The 18,247-nt window shown below is 59.1% G+C and overlaps 1 protein-coding gene across 1 annotated transcript; it reads left to right on the plus strand.

Moving 5' to 3' along the window:
• Positions 1-804: 804 nt before the first annotated feature.
• Positions 805-15,146, plus strand: FHOD1 (formin homology 2 domain containing 1). Its single transcript, XM_072346203.1, has 22 exons — positions 805-1,033; positions 5,628-5,734; positions 5,813-5,877; positions 6,575-6,642; positions 6,730-6,835; positions 6,920-7,014; positions 7,363-7,474; positions 7,704-7,798; positions 7,878-8,021; positions 8,098-8,318; positions 8,404-8,511; positions 9,748-9,911; positions 10,295-11,160; positions 11,385-11,537; positions 11,735-11,917; positions 12,134-12,253; positions 12,426-12,587; positions 12,664-12,854; positions 12,936-13,128; positions 13,549-13,705; positions 13,793-13,969; positions 14,725-15,146. Exons 1-22 carry the CDS (start codon positions 863-865, stop codon positions 14,805-14,807), a joined length of 3,741 nt encoding a protein of 1,246 aa, XP_072202304.1. The 5' UTR covers positions 805-862; the 3' UTR covers positions 14,808-15,146.
• Positions 15,147-18,247: the final 3,101 nt, after the last annotated feature.

The following is an 18,247-nucleotide window of genomic DNA, read 5'->3' on the forward strand; positions in this document are numbered from 1 at the left end:
CTCCGCTTGCCCAAGTCCGCCACGCTGCCCCAGTGTCACCTCCATCTGCCCTAGAACCCAATGATGCCATGGGGTCACTTCTGCAGTCCCACCTGTCCTGGTTCCCAGCATCACCCCGTTGTCACCTCCCGGTCCCCAGCACTGCTCCTCTCACACCTCTATGCCACCTCACCCCAGTTCTGGTCCCCTGAACGTGCCCCAAAGCCTCCTGCCCCTCAGTGCTCTCCTTGCACCTGCCTCGGTCTCCCCTTCACCACCCTGAGCACCTCCATCACCATTCATCACCTGCCACCCTCTCCATCCCTTGCCACCTCTTCCATCACCTGCTATACCATCTATCTCCCTGCTGTTCCTCCATCACCTGCTACATCCTCTATCCCCCTGCTGTTCCTCTATCACGTAATATCCCACCATCACCTGCTGCCCCTCCATCAAATACTTTCCCTTCATCACCTGCTGCCTCTCCATCCCCCTTCTGTTCTCTCCATTCCCCTGCTCCATCACCTCCTGTCCCTTCTATCCCCCTGCTGTACCTCCATCATCTACTTTTCCTCCATCCCCCTGCTGCCACCCCCGAGGGACCATCTCTGCACACCCCACGCACGCAGGGCACCCAGAGCATCCCTGGTGCGCCTGGAGCCCCTCAGTGCCCTCGGAGCCTCCCTAAGCCCCCCATAGCACCGCAGCCCCCCATCCCCTCCCCCGCTCCCCGTTATCCTTCGTAGCCGCCCGAGCAAAGCCCCTCTTACACCCGCGGAGGGCGCCCGAGCGCGGGGCGGTGCCGTCTCGGTGCCGGGGCGGTGCTGGAGGCTGTCCCCGTGCAACCCGCCTGAAGCTCCGGGCGCGGTGCGGCGGTGCCGCCATGGCGGAGGCTGCGGTCCCGTGCCGGGTGCAGTACCTGGAAGACTCCGATCCTTTCGGCTGCGGCAGTTTCCCGGAGCCCCGACGTGCGCCTGTTTACGCCGTGGAGGAAGCGCTGGCCCTGGGAGCGCAGCTGCCCGCGGTGCACCGGCTGCTGGGAGCGCCGCTGCCGGTAAATAGGGGAGACGGGAGGTGGGGAGGGGCGTGCTGAGCATCCCAGGTGTGGCTGTGGGGCTGGAGTCCCATGGGGCTTCGCGGTGCCCGGTTGCTGCTTGGGTCGGAAGGGGATGGGGCAGCGGTGGGGGGCTCGGAAGGCCTTACAGGGAGTGGACACAGCCGTATCCACATCCCCACATCGGAAGGACGTGGCCGCGTGGCTGTAGCCATGCGCTGCCATGGGGACACTGCTATTGCCGCGGTGACCGGAGCGTGGGCAGTGCCACCGCGTGTCCCCGAGAGCCGCGGTGTCCACGGAAGCGGTGTCTGCCGTCGTTCCGCCTGATGCCATCCCGCACGGCGTCGCGGAGGAAGTGGCTCTGCTTTTTGGGGCCGGTTCCGACGGCAACGGCTCGGGGCGTTGTGTCTGCATCCCACAGCGCCACGGATCTCGGTGTGCCCCCAGCACGGCCCCGGCCGTGGGATTCAGCAGCCCGGCCGTGCACGGGGCTGCAGGGCTGCCTGCCCCTTGTCCCACTCGGCGGTTGCACGGGCTGGAAGGAAAGCCCCGCAGAAAGTCACTCACTGAGCAACTTCCTCCGGGAAGTGGGGAGGAAGGAGGCGCAGCACCGGGGGCCGAAGCAGCGCCGGTGTCCCAACCCAGGCTGGAGCCGCCTCTCCCCACCGTCCCTCCTGCCTGGGAGACCCCTGTTGGTGCGTTGCCATCACAGCGCCCTTTGCAGTCCCTTCCTGTTGGGGGTGGGTGGGTTTTCTCCCCTTGGTGTGGGACAGGGCAGCACTTCAGCCACGGCCACACATCTCCATGGCATCAATGCGCAAAGCTGGGAGCGAGGCAATGGGAAGAGGGCTGCTGTGAGACCTTCCCCTTTTGAGGCAGCCACGCTCCGTTTGTCCTCACTTTCATTATTTCATGGAGCAGAGCAGCAGCCTCTCGTGGTATCCCCGTCATGGGATTTTTGGCCGGTGACTAAAGGCAGTTTGTTTGGGAACACGCAGCCCCAGACATGACGAATGGAGCTAACTCAAATTTCAGGCATGCGTCCTCCCTACCCCGGAGCTGTAACGGGATCACCGTTCCGGGGTGCCACCATAGGGACAGGGACGTTGTGGGGCTGGAGCCAAGCCCCCCTCCCCACGCATTGCCCACGCTGCCAGGTGCCGCTCACAGCCCCATTACTCACCGTGCTATAATTAGGAAATGAACAGTCATTATTAATTTTTTCCCCTATAAACCTCAGCCCTGGATGCTGGGCTCGTCCCGCTTTGCTCAGCAGCATCCTCCCACTTTGGGTGCCCCACATCCCCCAGAATGGAACCGCACAGCATTTACCCTCCCTACCCAACACGTGCACGGCCGCACGGCCCCTCGTTTCCTCTCCCTGCAGCTGATGGCTTTTTCATGCTTTCCGGGAGGCGTTTGTGCCTGAAATGCCTTCCCGGCCCGCTTTCCGCAGCCGCATTGTTCTGGTCCGGGGCGATGCTATCTCTTCTGAGCTTCCAGCAAGTCATGCAGGGCCCCACTGAGTGATGCTCCCTGCGGGTGCAGGCTTGCTTTCAACCCCTGTGAGTGATTTGCTGCAAGATCTGTGTTTTCCACGCCAGCGTGTGACTGCTGCAGAGGAAATCCCATTGCAATCGGGCTGCTCACCTGAATTGTGGAGGGTGATAGCAAGGCCATCTCGGTGCCACCGCTGTCCCTTTGCATGCCCTTGACCTGCACCCCACACCAGCACTGTCAATGTAGGGGTTTTGCAAACAAAACCAAACTGTAGGAGCCCCCCCCTCTGGAAATCTGCAGAACAGCAAAACCTGCATTGCCGATGGATATGGGGCTCCCACTTGCCCAGAGACCTTGATTCTAATGGGGTTGGGGTCACTGAGCCATAGGGAACTCAGGGCTGGATGGAGAGGGCCGTGTGTGAGCAAGTGTGCAGCTCTGGGCTGTGTGTGCTGCGTGCCCTCCAGAGCCCTCCTGCCTTCATTTCCTTTTTTTCCCCACAGTGGGCACTATCCCATCCATCTGCTGCCATCCATCAGCAGGAAAGGGTACGGGGCAGCACCCGGTAATAAACACCTCTACCAGCCCAATGTCCCAAAGCGGTTCCTTTGCCCAGTCCTTGTGCCTCAGGGTGCGAGAAGAGGAGGGGGGAGAGACTGCAGGCACGGTCGTGTGCAATGCAGAAGTGAGCTGTGCTGGATTGGCTTGCACAAGAGGTCTGTCAGAGTTTTGGACTCACAAAGGTGGCTGTCCCCATGGCGTAGGGTGCAGAGCAATGCTGAGTTATGGATGCTATGAGCTGCAAGCCCTACTTCACACTGCATCAAATTCATCCTGACCTTTGTGGCTTCCAGATGGAGCCTCGGCTGCAGAACATAACAGAGATAAATGAGTTTCAGTAAATCCTCCATCCCCTCCCCATAAGCCGTGCAGGGAGCCCCATGGCACTGCACTCTCTGGTTTGCAGTCAGGGCGTTGCTCTGGCTCTGCCCCAGGAGCAGCCTGCACTTGAGTTTTAAAGCTCTTTTGGGTTTCTCCAACAGTTTCTCTTTGTTGGGTTTCTTGGGTTTGGTTGCTGGGTCTCCATCTCCTCCATCCCGGGGAGGTGAGCACCATCCCCGCGTCACACACTGCCACCAAAGTGTTTCCTTCAGTATGCAAAGAGGCACCCAGAGAGTCCCACAGCTCAGCAGGGCTGGGAAAATGTGGTTGCCAAAAACAGAAAGTGTTGGAGATGGGGGAAGTGCTTCCGGCACCGGCAGATAAGAAGGATGCTGTGCAGGGCTGTGCCGAGATAAGGCACTCAGCTCATTGCTGCTTGAATGGTGGGGTTAGTTTGGATGTGTCTGTCTTGGATCCAGATGTGCTTGTGGGTCCATCACCTTACAGGTCAGTGGTGCCTCCATTGCTGTCCCATATCCATCACAGCCCCATGGAGGGATCTCCATTAAGTGGTTTGGAGAGGGCAGTCCTGCTCTGGGTGCATCCAGGAGTCATGTATCCTCTCTGAGCACTGAAGCTCATGATGCTGTGTCTTCCCATGGCTGAAGCCATGCTCCTGTGTGTGGTCCTTGTCCCCTCGGGGTAGGTCCCAAAAAGTCTCCAAACCAGTAGCCAGAGGGCACTGCATTGCTACAGGAGGTGTGAGTGTGGGATGGATGCTCTCCTCGCTTTCCCCTCCCTGGGTTTGCTGTGACCCCACACCACTGTATAACACTTTCCCATGCTGGAGGCAAATGAATCAAAGCTGAGATGAGGGACACAACCACTGCCCTATGGCCCAACAGTGCTGTCCCCATCAGCACAACTTAATCATGCCCAGCATGGCAATGTACCCCCGCTGTGCCATGCTGTGTCCCTTGTCCCTTTCCCCAGGGGATGACGTTGGCTGGGGTAGGTACATCCCATGCACTGGAGCATCCCTTGTAGGGAGCATAACCAGGCTCACATGGCAAGCACCAGCTGGGCTGTGTCACCATCCCTGACAGCAGCCAGCTGTTATCCCTCGCTCACAGCAGAGGCAGTTTCTTCCCTCTGGAGCTGCATAGGAGCTGCATTTTGGTGCATCCTGGAAGGACACGTGGGCAGGAATGGAAGCCTTCCCCCAGCCCTCAGCAGTGTTTGGTGCTTGTGGCCATGGCTGGGGGCAGCAAGAAGTGAGATGAGATGCTGACAGCATGGTGATGGAGCCCAGCCCTGCAGCAGTGCCCTGCCAAATTGCTGTTTATCTACAGGCTGAGTCAGATGGCGTCACTCCATGCGCATGGCATGGTTTGGGCTCATTTCTTTTTGCCCTCTGGGTTTGGTGATAATGTCATGCATGCAAAGTCTTGCTTGGGACACCGAGCACAGGAGGGAATCTGTGGTGGTGCCGCATGGGGCTGCCTTGAGGCTTTTCCGGACTTTTGTAATGGTGGGCACTTACCTTCTGGCCCCTGGAGTGATTTGGGACTGAAAGTGGAGTTTTGGTGATGAGCCCCATGCCTCCTCCATGGATGCATCATGCACCGTGTTTGGACTTTTTTGGGGGGGTTAATAAAAGGGGTTTATCTCTGCTGCAGGGAGAGACGTGAGAAGGCACACGTGGATGCTGTAGGATCTGGAGCGGATGCTGTGGCACCAGGACTGCCTTTGGCCCTTCCCCTCCTGCCATGGCTGGGCGTGGAGCTGGGGCTGAGTCATGGGGCTGAGTCAGTGCAGCCCACACACTGGGACGCCCGCACAGGGCTCATCATGAGCAGGGATCCTGCCCTGAGGGGGACAGCCACTGCCACCAGCCTGGGTCCCACCAAGGGACAGTTGATGGCCTGGGGCCACCAAGGCATGGGGCCGGCCTTGCTGTGTGTTTCCCCTGGTGTGGGGTTCCCCATTTCTCCAGCAGCTCAATGCTGGTTCCTGTGCAGGGGTGGAGGCCCTAAAGGGGACATGGTGGCACCTGTGATCCAGTGGTAGCAGCCTGGGGACATGGCTTCATGGTGGTGGGACAGTAGAGCTGCCTCCTCCAGCAGCCAGGAGGGACACCGCTGCAGCCCGCTGTAGGGGGCCTGGGGTGGGCAGGTGGTCCCCATCTCACCCGGCTGTGTGTCCCCAGCTGGAGGACTGCACGCTGCAGGTGTCCCCATCTGGCCACTACCTGGACCTGGAGCTGTCCCTGCTGGAGCAGAAGGATGACCTGGAGGCTTTCTACGAGGAGGTCAGGTGAGGCACACGGGGGGCACTGGGCACATGGGGACTGTGCCCTTGTGCCAGCACTCAACCCATGTCCCTTTGCCCTAGGAAGGGCCGTCGGCCAACACTGATCCTGCGCACGCAGCTCTCCGTCCGTGTCCACGCCATCATTGGTGAGCTGGGGGGGTCTCCTCACCCCTGGGACCGGGAATCCATCGCACGCTGCGGGGATTTGGGGTCATCCAAGCGAGCTCTAAATATAGCCCTGGCGAATGCAAACAAATGGCTCACGTGGGGACGAGCGCTCAAACTGAGGCTTTCCATCCGGAGAGGGGGGAAAAGCCAGCGGTGCTGGGAAGGAAAGGGCCGGCTATGGGGTCAGGGTCGCGCTCCCCACGCGCGGTTCCCAGGCTCTGGAATGCTCCGTCCCGGCGGCTCCAGGAAGGTTTGGCAGAGCACTGGTTGGCCTGGCCGAAATACATAGGAAAACAGTAAAAAATAGACAAATGGGTTTGGCGAGCTGCGTGCCTCCTTTGAAGGCTGCCAGCCGTGGGATGGGGACGAAGGGGGTGGCGGAGCGATGCCTGCAGGGTTGTGCAGATGGGGTTCCTGTGGGTAGCTCAGCCCCGGGGCTGTGCCTCCTGCCCAGGTTCCTGTTTCGGTTCAGCGCAGGAAACCAGAGGGGATATTTGTGTCATCGCCGGGCAGCAAAAATAGAAAGAAAAGAAAATAGGAAAGTGTCTGCACTGAAAGGAATGGTGGTGGTGGAGCTGCTGCTGCTCCCGCCCCGTGTGTCCCACATCCCATTGCTGCGCCGTGTCCCGATGTGCCACTGTGCCCAGCAGCCCATTCCCATGCCTTTGCTTGCAGAGAAGCTGTACAACTCGCAGGGCCCGGAGCTGCGGCGCTCCCTCTTCTCCCTCAAGCAACTCTTCCAGGTAGGTGGCCCCGGGTCCGTGTCCCCACCCTGGAGATGCCCACATCCCCAGCACCTGCTTGGGGACATCACTGGGCTTTGCTCACAGGAGGACAAGGACCTGGTGCCAGAGTTTGTGAACCTGGATGGGCTGACGTGCCTGATCAACGTGGGGGCAGAGGCGGACCAGAACTACCAGAACTACATCCTCCGTGGTGGGTATTTGGCGTGTCCTCCCCCTCAGTGGCAGCGCTGATGGAGTGTTCCTGATGCCACCACCCCATGCCCCTGCCTTGCAGCCTTGAGCCAGATCATGCTCTTCGTGGATGGGATGCAGGGTGTCATCAACCACAACGAGACTGTCCAGTGGCTGTACACGCTGTCAGGAAGCCCGGTAAGCTGCCATCACCCCTGGCTGTGACTGTCCCCTTGCGTTATCCCTCGGGGGTTCACCCCATGCCTTGCCTTCAAGATAGGCTCAGAGCCTTAGGCTCATTGAGTGCTGCTCTTCAGTATCACCAAGAGTCCCCATGGCCCATTTATGTGACACGGGCACAGAGGTGGGATATAAGAGAGGGCCCCACAATGGGTGCCAGAACCCATTGGCCATCAGGATCCCAGCTGTAGGACCCTGAGCCCACAGTACCCTTCACCAAAGCCATCGGTGAAGCGAAGCCCTGGAGAGTGGGTTCAGCCCCCTGTACCAGCAGTGCCCTGCCACAGCTACTGTCCCTTGTCCCAGTTTCGCCTGGTGGTGAAGATGGCCCTGAAGCTGCTGCTGGTCTTTGTGGAGTACACGGAGCCCAATGCCCTGCTCCTCATCCGTGCCGTCAACACTGTGGATCAGGCGAGAGGTGGGTGCAGCCCCAGCCCTTAACCATGGATCTCATCTTGGGGATGGCTGGATGCAGAAGATGTGGGTTGTCCATGCCCCATGCCAGCCATAGAGTGTGACAGCTTGGCATGTGCCAACTGTAGCCAATGGGAACCCACCAAGAGCCCACCAGCAGGGATGAGGAGGGGGTGAGATGTATCCCAAACCCTCAGTGCCGTGGTGCCACGTACATGCATTGCTTGTCCCAGGTGCATGCCCATGGTCCAACCTGATGGCCATCCTTGAGCAGCGAAATGGGGCTGACACAGAGCTGCTGGTGTTCGCCATGACGTTGATCAACAAGGTGAGCAGCAGGGCTGTGCCACAGGACCACCACGTCCCCATGTCCCTGGTGCCAGCCCTGTCCCTTTGCCACCACTCAGACGCTGGCCGCCCTCCCAGACCAAGACTCCTTCTACGATGTGACAGACTGCCTGGAGCAGCAGGGCATGGAGAGGGTCGTGCAGCAGTATTTAAGCAGCAAAGGCACCGACATCGACCTGAAGCAGCAATTTGTCCTCTATGAAGTGAGTGGGGTGCCCAGGGTGACTGCAGTGTGACGTGTCCCCCCGGGGCTCTCAGCACATTCCCATCCCACTGCAGAGTGCGCTGCGGCTGGAGGATGGCGTGGAGGAGCCGCCAACAGGCGGGCGCAAGGAGCGCAGGAAGACGGATGAGGGGCGTCGTGGGTGGAGGGCACAGGGGGGCTGTGCTGAGCCTGACCCTCTGCAGAGCCCCGAGAGCCCCGAGTCCCCAAATGAGACCCCCAGCACCCCAAAGGAGCCGCCTATTGAGGACAGCCCCGATCTGAGCATCCCAGTGGAGTAAGTGTGGGAAGTGGGACCGCTGCAGTGTGACATTGGGAAGTCCCCCATGGCACTGTGCTCTGTCTGCATCTCCTTTCTCCAGGCCCTGCCCCAAGAGCGTCTTCAGCAGCGCGTCCAGCCTGCGGCTCAGCCTGCCCAGCCCCCCAGCTGAGAAGGAGCCCCCCAGCGTGGGGGAGAGGAGTGTCTACAAGTAAGGGATGGTGCCCTGGGGATCCCACCACCACGTCCCCTCTGTCCCTACAGTGCGCTGGGGCTGGCTAGGTTCACAGGATGGGAGAGGGCAGTGTGAGATGATTCAAGTGCAGGGCTTTCACAGCATCCTTAGCCCTGCTGGGGTGCACACACCTCTGCTCCAGCTCCATCTCTTCCCCCTCACTCCTCCTCTCTGCCCGCGCTGATTCTCTCCTCTGCCCACTCTTTCTATCTTTTCCTTTTGCAGGCTGCACCAACCTGCTGCTGTCTGGTAAGTGCCCGGGCTCTGCGTGACACCTGCTTGCTGTCCCCAGCCCTTCATCTCCTCTGCTTGCACCCTGTCTGGGTGGCCAGGACCCCCATACCACAGCTGTCCCACTTGGGGTGACAGCACCCTCCAACCCCTTATGGGGCTCGCATGCCATCTCTAGCCTGCAGCATCCTGATGGCAGGTTGGGTGGTACTGGTGACAGAGACAGTGCTCCCAGCATCACCAACACCATGCAAGAGCAGTTCTTGCTGGGGGTTCCCAAGCCATGTCATGGGACAGGGGGGTGGGGGCAAGAAATCTCCATTAGTGGGAGCTAATCCCTGTTTTCCCTCAGGCGGGAGGATGCCCCCTCCTTGCATGGGGACAAACCTATTCTGAAGAGGTTTGAGTAAGTAGAGGCATGCGTGTGTCTCCAGGCATGCGCTTCCTCAGGCTGGATGCTCCCAGCCATGCGGGGCAGGAGGAGCAGGAGGGTCCCACGAGCCCCAGCTCCAACACTCGGTGCCCTCCTGGGAGCTTGGTCTTGTGGCTTGTTGTGGTGGATATCAGCTTGGGACCAAGTGGCAGAGGTGGTGGAGGGAGCTGGTGGAGTCTCCATCCTTGGAGATACTCAGAAGCTGTCTGAACATGGTGTTGGGCACACCTCAGGGTGACCCTTCTGGAGCAGGGTGACACCAGGTGACCTCCAGAGGTCCATGCTGGCCTCAGCAATTCTGTCCCCACCTGCCTCCTGCTGGGCCGTTACATCCTAGTCTTGCTGTTCTCAAGCCATGGTGGTCTTACTCTCTGAAGTACTTGGAGGTGGCTGGGGCCATGGGTGGATCCTGCTGCAGTGTGGCTCGTGCCGAAGATTTTGTTGCAAGATTGGCCCCAAGCAGGGCTTGTTGTGTGGTGCTGTATGGTGTGGTTTGTCCATCCCCATCTTCACCGTGCTCCCAGCCAATATCTGTCCCTATCTCGCAGAGCTCGCTTCTTGGAGAACCTGGCTGCTGCCCAGAAGGAGAAGATGTCTGCCATGGCCAAGGGACGGATCGACATCCTCAGTGATGTTCCACCACTGGAGCATCCCATTGCTTGGGATGGGGACAGCAACAACCCTGATTCTGGCACAGAACCACCCCACATGAGTACGTGCAGGGCTGGGTTGGGAATATGTCCGTACCAGGACCCCCATGTGGGCTTTAGGAGCCCCTCTGGCCCCAGCCCACCCCATGGTACTGAGTGCCATAGTGGTACTGGTGCCATAGAGCAGCTTAGGTTGGAGGGGACCTTCAAAGATAATGCTGTTCCAACCCCTCCTGTGGGCTGGGTGTCCCCCATCAGGTCAGGCTGCCCAGGACCCCATCCAGCCTGTCCTTGATCGCTTTCAGGGATGGGGTGACCACAGCTACTCTTGGCATCCTTCTCTGACCATCCCTCACCCAAGCATCTTCCCACAAGGAATGGGCTCCAAGCCCTACATGCAGCCCAGCAGCACCTTCTCCTACAGGTGGGCTCTCTCTCTCCACAGGGTCCCATGCAGGCCGGCAGGATGTCTCCGACTCCTGCAGCACCATCTCTGATACCAAGTTCATGCTGGACATGCTCTATGCCAAGGGCTCCTCAGAGGCAGGGAAGCAGAACATCTTTTCTGAGGAGCCATCACTGTCATCACGCCAAGGAGAGGTGGAGACGGACACAGGGTCCAGCCGTGCCAAGGGACCTGGTAGTCAGGAACAAGAGAGTGCCCGGACCCATGGCAGGGCTCCAGACGGGCTGGTGGCTAGTGCCCATGCCAAGCTGGCACGTGCTGCATCCAGCATCGATGCCGAGAGCCACACGCAGAAGCTGGAGAACACTGTCATGATGCCCGTCAAGAACGACGCAGAGTTGTCGTGGGAGCGCCTGGAGGCTGGACCTGTGCAGCTGAAGATCAAGGACCTGGACTTCACTGACCTGGGGGAGGAGGAGGACTTGGACGTTTTGGACTCAGGGCCCATCGCCAATGGCTCCTTCCTTCCTGCCAGCATCGAGGCAGCGAGAGCTGGAGTTCTTATGGCTCCCCCTCCACCTCCTATGGCCGGTTGCCCACCGCCTCCACCTCCTCCCCCAATGGTCCCTGGTTGCCCACCACCTCCACCTCCACCACCCATGGTCCCTGGCTGCCCACCTCCCCCAGGGCTCTCAGGCCCCTCAGCCACAGACGGCCCTTCCCAAGCCAAGAAGAAGAGGACAGTGAAGCTCTTCTGGAAGGAGCTGAAGCAGCTGGATGGCACTGTGGGGTCAGGCAGGTTTGGGCAGGCGACACTGTGGGCATCCCTGCAAAACGTTGAGGTCAACACTGCAAAGCTGGAGCATCTCTTCGAGTCCCGTGCAAAAGAGATGCCAGCTTCCAAGGTACCAGCAGGCCAGAGCTCTTGGGGGCTGTTGTGGTCTCAAGGCACTTTCACCCCATGCTGTGTTGAGGATGGGTAGTTAGAGCCTTGTGGACTCAGTGGGGAGGACAGGGTGGGGGGTGATGATGATCAACACGTAGGTGTGGTTCACCCCCACATCCCGTGCTGTTTCACAAAGGTGAGCCCTCTGCCTGGCTGCCAGCCTGCTCCCTGTCCTCTTTGCAGAAAGTTACTGATGGGAAGAAGGTGGTGGTGGTGCTGGATCCCAAGAGGAGCAACGCCATCAACATTGGCCTGACGGTGCTGCCACCTGTGCACATCATCAAGACAGCCGTGCTCAACTTTGATGAGTTTGCAGTCAATAAGGAAGGGATCGAGGTGAGAAGTGGAGAATCTGGGCCCACCAGGGTCCCTGTGTGGGTCGTTTCCCCTGGTCAGGAGGTCTCTGTGCTATGGTGCCCATGCTGCCAGTGTAGCACGTTGTAGGTGGCCCTAGGGTGACATGTCCTGTCTCCCACCGTCCTGGAGGAGCGATGACATTGCTGGTATCTGATGTATCCCTCTGCCTGCCGTAGAAAATCCTGACTATGGTCCCAACTGAAGAGGAGAAGCAGAAGATCCAGGAGGCCCAGCTGGCTAACCCTGATGTGCCCCTGGGCTCTGCAGAGCAGTTCCTGCTCTCATTATCCTCCATCAGCGACCTGACGGCCAGGCTCCAGCTCTGGGCCTTCAAGCTGGACTACGAGAGCCTGGAACAGGTACAGGGCCATGTACCCCATCTTCCCCTCAGCAGAGTCCTTGGGATGAACCATGGGCAATCCTGGTGGGAAGTGGCCACATCCAAATATGGGGCTGCAAGGCCCCAAGGCAAGCAAGGGGTGCTTGTGCCCATGGTTGAGGACAAATGTTCCTGGACGAGGATCCCCCAAGGGAGGTGACTTACAAGGGATCTCACCTGCCCCGTCCCCATGCAGGAAATTGCAGAGCCACTGTTTGATCTGAAAGTGGGCATGGAGCAGCTGGCCAGAAATCACACCTTCAAGTGCATCCTGGCTACACTGTTGGCCATGGGCAACTTCCTGAATGGCTCCCAGGTGAGGAACGGGGTGCTGGGGGATGCAGCTGGGGTGCTGCATGAACAAGACCAACCATGGCACCTGCATGCCCAAGACCATAAGAAGCTCAGGAGGTGGTGTGGGTGCTGGTGCTCTTGGTTAATGGGAAGGTGGCAAATTGGAGAGGCCCCACTGAGCATTGGGGTTTCAGAGCAGAGGCTTTGAGCTGGGCTATCTGGAGAAGGTGTCGGAGGTGAAGGACACGGTGCACCGGCAGTCCCTGCTCCACCACCTCTGCCAGATGGTGGTGGAGAAGTTCCCAGAAACCACAGACCTCTACTCAGAGATCGCCTCCATCACACGATCTGCCAAGGTGAGACAAGGCCCAGGCCCTACACCTTCACCTCACCCCCCCACCAGCACCAATGGACAATATCTCCCCACCCTAGGTTGACTTTGACGAGTTGGCCAACAGCCTGGTGCAGCTGGAGCGGCGCTGCCGGGCCTCCTGGGACAACCTGAAGGTGATTGCCAAGCATGAGGCCAAGCCAGTGCTAAAGAGCAAGCTGACCGACTTCCTCAAGGACAGCACCCAGCGCATCGTCGTCTTGAAGGTGGTGCACCGGCGCGTCCTTAACAGGTGGGTCCCAACCCCTGTGCACCACCAGCCCCAAAGCCAACCTGTGGTGGGATGGCCATGCCCTGATGGGTGTCCCTGCAGGTTCCACTCCTTCCTGCTCTACCTGGGGTACCCGGCAAGCGCTGCACGGGACGTGAAGGTGATGCCCATCTGCAAGCTGCTGCGAGAGTTCGCCCTGGAGTACCGCACATGCCGGGAGCGCGTCCTGCAGCAGCAGAAGAAGCGTGCGGCCCACCGTGAGCGCAACAAGACACGTGGTCGGCTCATCACAGAGGTATGGGGCTGACCATCCCACCACTGTGCCCTGTGATGGTAGAATGAGAGGGAACGGCCTCACGTTGCACCAGGGGGTGTTCAGGTGGGATACTAGGAACAATTCCTTCTCTAACAGAGCAGTGATGCAGTGGCACAGCTGCCCATGGAGGTGGGGGAGTCCCCATCCCTGGAGGTGTCCCAGGGCTGTAGGGATGTGGCACCGAGGGATGCGGGCAGTGGGCATGGTGGGGGTGGGCTGTGGTTGGGCTTGGGGATCTGAGGGGTCTTATCCAACCTTAATGATTCTGTGGTTCTGCAATCCTATGGTTCTGTGAGTGATGGGTTGATGGTTGGACTTGATCTTGGAGGTCTTTTCCAACCTTAATGATGATGTGATTTTGAGCTCTGTCCCCAATGCCTGCCTCTTGTCCTGCTGCAGACCGAGAAGTTCTCTGGGATCGCCGAGGCATTGCCACCCGCTGTGGTGTCAACCAGCCCTGTGCAGCAGGAGCAGGCAGAGGTGGGCCATGAGAGCATGAAGAACGTCCTGAGCTCGCCCACAGATGTCCCTGCACGCCGCAGTCGGGGTGGCCGCGGTAGGAGCACATCAGGAATGGGGTGACAGAGTGGGTTGGCCCCAGGGAGCACCCAGTTGATGCCAGCATCCTCATGTTCCCATGCAGGGATGGGGCTCGCCACCCCCAGCCAGGGCTCCCCAGCCCAGGAGGATGTCCCCAGCTCACCCGATGACGCCTCGGATGAGATCATGGACCGCCTGGTGAAGTCGGTGACGCACAGTGCCAACCCCCGACCCTGCCCCAGCCGCGAGCGCAGGAGGTCCCGTGGCAACAGGAAGTCCTGTGAGTGCCCAGTGCCACTGTCCCTACACCCTGTGCCCCTGTGTCCTGCCCGCTGTGCCCTCTCCCCATGTTCTGTCTTAACTCATCCCTGTGTCCCTGTTCAGATGCTCTTACACCTCAGTGTCTCTGGCTCTATTCTGTGTCCTTATTTCCACACTTGTTCCATCTCTTTATTCCCCTGTCCCATCTCTTTACTTTGTCCCATCAGTGTCCTTATTCTCTGACTGTCTGCTATTTCCCATCTCCAGATCTCTGCTCAGGCGCTCTTTCCCACCTTTTATGTCCCAGTCCCACCTCTGTGCCCCTGTCCTGAAGCTGCCCCCTTTCCCTGACCCCTCCAGACCCTCAACTCTAGTACCCACCCATGCCACCAGGACCCCTTATTCTCTGTATTGGTTGTTAATATACAGATGGTAGCAAATGTACAGAAGGAATAAGCAAAGGAAAACTCACCAGTGGTGGTGCCTTGGCTGAAGAAGCTGGGGCAGTCCTCACTGGTGAGCAATCTCCAAGAGATGTTACCTCAGTAGGAGTCAGCCCTTAAATGAGGTCTCAGAGGGGATGGAGTCGAGCTCCACCCCTCCCGGGAGCACAGCTACATCACTCTCACCTGTGCTCCCACAGCTGACCCCATACTTGCCTCAGCTGATTAATCAGAGGTTCAGGCTGTGATTACCAATCTCCCACACATTCCCACACCAGGGCCACAAAGCCCAGTGCACAGTGACCCAGCAGCCACTCTCGTGTCCCCACAGTGCGACGGACGCTGAAGGGCGGGCTGAGCGATGAGCTGGTGCAGGCGCTGGGCTTGGGACGGGCACCAGGCATGGAGGTGTGAAGTGACCACCTGCATCCCATGGGGAAGGACACAGGGACGCCTGGCACGCTCCGCACCTTTGGTCTCACCTCCAGCTCCAGAGCACAATGGGAGTGATGCCCCAGAGCTGCTCTGTGGGGTCAGGATGAAGGATGCAGGATGGAGGATGGAGGAGCTCATGCTGCGGTGGGAGTCAGAGCAGTACTGGGAGGAGAGGGGCTGGACCCAGAATCCCAGTGGGAGCTGGGTCTGGCTGCTGTGACAATAAAGTGATGTGATGTGTGCTGCTGGCGGTGTCCCTTGTCCCCATTCCTAGGTGATGCTCCCCACAGCATCCCTGGGCAGCATGGTGTCCCCATTTCTCTGTGGTGCAGGATACCAGGGTAGCACAGCACTCCTGCATCCCTCTGCCCCACCTCCATCCCTGTGTGTCATGGCTCAGGGACAGCCTGATGTCTCCAAACCAGGATTCAATGCCACCCCCCACCCCCCAGGGGCTGTGTCCTCTCTGAAGGCCTCCTCTGCCCTCTCTCTGTGTTTTCATTCCAGATGTTTTCTTGGCTTTGCAGCCTTGGGTATATTTCCATGCCTCCCTGGCATGTGCTGCCCTTGAGAGGCGCCTGAAGTGCTTGGCTTGGCTGTGGCACGCACAGATTGTGCCAAAAACACCACCCAGCTGGAAGGGGTGGTGGGGCCGCAGGTACACCATGCGGGGTGCTCCAGGTCACATCCCCATCTCCATAGGGTGCAACCGGTGGCACCTCCAGCTTCTCTCCTTGTCCCCAGGCTCTGTGCCACCTGCTGTCCCCGTGTCGTGCTGCCACGAGGGGGCACGGCGGCCACGTGCATGGCACTGCGCAGGGATGTGTCCCCATACGTCCCGTGGCTCCTCACCTCTTGAGCAAGGCCGGGTGGTGGCACGATCAGCACAGCGGGCGCACGGAGGTGGAGGACAGGAAATGGGTCACTGTGCTGTGACCCACTGTCCCAGTCCTGGGGCGGAGGAGGCAGTGTGTCACCGGGGCTGGGAGGAAGGCACGTTTGCTCCATCACCCCTAATAGCAAGGTCCTGTGGATGCCGTGGAGAAGGGAGGTGGGAGGTGACGATGGGTTGATGGGATGGAGAAAAGGGCTCAGCCTCGAGATGAGCCCAGATAGGGATGGGGATGCCAAGCAGGACGTGCCAAGCAGCTTCTCCCCCTCTGTTGGCTGGGACCTGGTAACCCTCCCTGAGCATCACCAATGCTTTGCAGACACAGGAAGGGGGCCCCAGCTCTTGGCAATGCATTTGGGGTGCTCAGTCTTGCTGACCCAGAACACTGTAGTGAGGAAAGCCCAGCAGGAGAGGAGAGATGGGAACTTCAAATGGGAAACAGCTTTCCAGAAGGTGTAACCTCTCACAAAGCTGTGAATCCGGCTGGGAGTGGAGATGTGTTCTGTAAAGGGCTGCACAGCCTGACCCCACAGGTCAGAGCCTGGGACTTGCCAACAAGAAGGGGATCCCTGGCTGTGGATGTCCCCGGGCATCCTTCCCCTTGGGTGGGGATGGACATGGAGATGTCCCCTGGGGAGGGACTGGCGAAAGGAAAGGACGGTCCTGGGGAGGATGAAGCACCTGTGGGAGCATTGCTGGGTGAATCACAGCCCTCCCAGCCCCGAGCCCCTGCAAACAGCCCGAAAACAATGTGATGAATCTTCCAGAGATGAGATTAGGGAGGGGAACAATTATCTCCAAACCTGTTCGTCATGGGAGGCTCCACTGAGGTGTAGGAACAGCCTAGGGCAAGGGGAGCATGAGGAAGACAGATCCCCCATAGGGACTGTGCTGAGCTGGGGTGTGACCCACCCAGCCCCGCTTCCAACCCGCAGAGGTGAGCCGCAATTAGTGAAATGGGCATGGAGGGTGTCAAGTAGGTCAAAAGGTAATGAGGAGCTCAGCAGCATTTCCTAACAGCGCGGGGTTGAGCAACGGGGAGATGAACAAGGGCAGGCTTTGTCTGCAAAGGAGCAGCCACCGAGGGAAGCCACGGTGAGAGGGATGGGGCAGGGAGCGAGGAGATGCTGGGAGGGTGGGTGGACAGACAGATGGGAGGATGGATGGACGGACAAATGGATGGCAAGTGGATGAATGGACAGATGGACAGACAGGTGGATGGAAGGATGGACGGATGGATGGACAAAGGGTGGATGTTTGGATGGACGGAAAGGTGAGTGTTCGAATGGACAGGTGGACAGACATGGATGGATGGGCAAATGGATGATGGATGGGTGAATGGACAGATGGACAGCTGGTTGGATGGATGGACAGACAGGTGTGAGGATGGGCTGAGTCAGAGCAGGTAGACTTGGTGATGCTCAGCTAACGGTGATGAGCACAAAGGCTGCTTCATGGATAAACCATCAGATCACAGAATGGCTGGGGTTGGTGGGGGCCTTACAGGTCTGTGGGTAACTCCTCCTACAGATTCAGATCTACACGCTCTTAGGACACTACGTAGCTTCTAAGCAGGAGAGCCTTTAAGCAGCCTGGGGTGCTGAAAGCAGCTGAAGGCCTCAAGCAGTGCCATATTTCTCATAAAGAACCACTTGCTGATGTAGCCAAACAAGAGGGAACTTCTCAAAAGTTCCTACTCTGCTCTTTGGAAAACTAACTTTCTTCAGTGAGGTGTTTCCAAGCCTGGTGAAACACACACTGTTCCTACACACCCTGCCTTGAAGTTTGCTGCTGGGAAGGACCCTGAGGACCCCACAAAACACATCCCAAGATAGGAGATGCATCGGGCACATCCTTCCTCCTCTACCTGACCGGCATTCCCTGCATTCCCCTGCCGGGAAGAGCAGGGCTGCGAACCCAAGCGGGTCCCACCACCATCACACCACACCCCGGAAAAACCACCCCAGCCTGTTTGTTGGCCGCTGCCCTCCCGCCGAGCCTCCCGCAGCTGATGAAATCTGTTTTTTTCCGACGGGACCAAAGGGGGGTTGCATCCATACCACGCGTGGTTCTTTGGCAAAGGACGGCGTAAGGCATCCTCCTTCCGATAGCAAAGCTTTTGGGAGCAGAGCCTGGCAGACACAGCAGCAAAGCTCCGTTGCAGGGTAACTGAGCATGGAGGGTTGGTGGAATATTAAAGCCTGGCAAAGCAATAACGGCAAGTCATAAAGGTGGGAAGGGGAGGACTTTGCACCAGCTCTCGCTGCTCGTGGCACACCTCCAGAGCAGTGCTGGGTGCATTCAGCATGGCAGGGAGCAAACACAGCAGCGGGTTGGGATCACCTCGGTCCCAAACCCTGTAGGGACCCATCTGGGATGCAGTTCACACCTCAGCAACCTGCTTGGGGTTGGTGGCACTGCACATCCGTGTGCCTGCAGGAGGGGATGGAGACCCCCAGCCTGGCCATGGGGGCTGTGCACAGTGGTATCTCCCTTTGGGGTGCTCAGCCTAGGGACTGAGCGCCGA

The sequence above is a fragment of the Excalfactoria chinensis genome, chromosome 11, assembly GCF_039878825.1.
Source record: "Excalfactoria chinensis isolate bCotChi1 chromosome 11, bCotChi1.hap2, whole genome shotgun sequence".
Taxonomy (NCBI): Eukaryota; Metazoa; Chordata; class Aves; order Galliformes; family Phasianidae; genus Excalfactoria; species Excalfactoria chinensis.

Excerpts from the sequence above, each read along its gene's own strand:
- FHOD1 (XM_072346203.1), top strand. The coding sequence starts at position 863 with ATGGCGGAGGCTGCGGTCCCGTGCCGGGTGCAGTACCTGGAAGACTCC. Across the intron at positions 7,475-7,703 it reads CACTGTGGATCAGGCGAGAG|GTGCATGCCCATGGTCCAAC; the intron begins GTGGGTGCAGCC and ends TGCTTGTCCCAG. Across the intron at positions 8,512-9,747 it reads GGGGAGAGGAGTGTCTACAA|AGCTCGCTTCTTGGAGAACC; the intron begins GTAAGGGATGGT and ends CCTATCTCGCAG.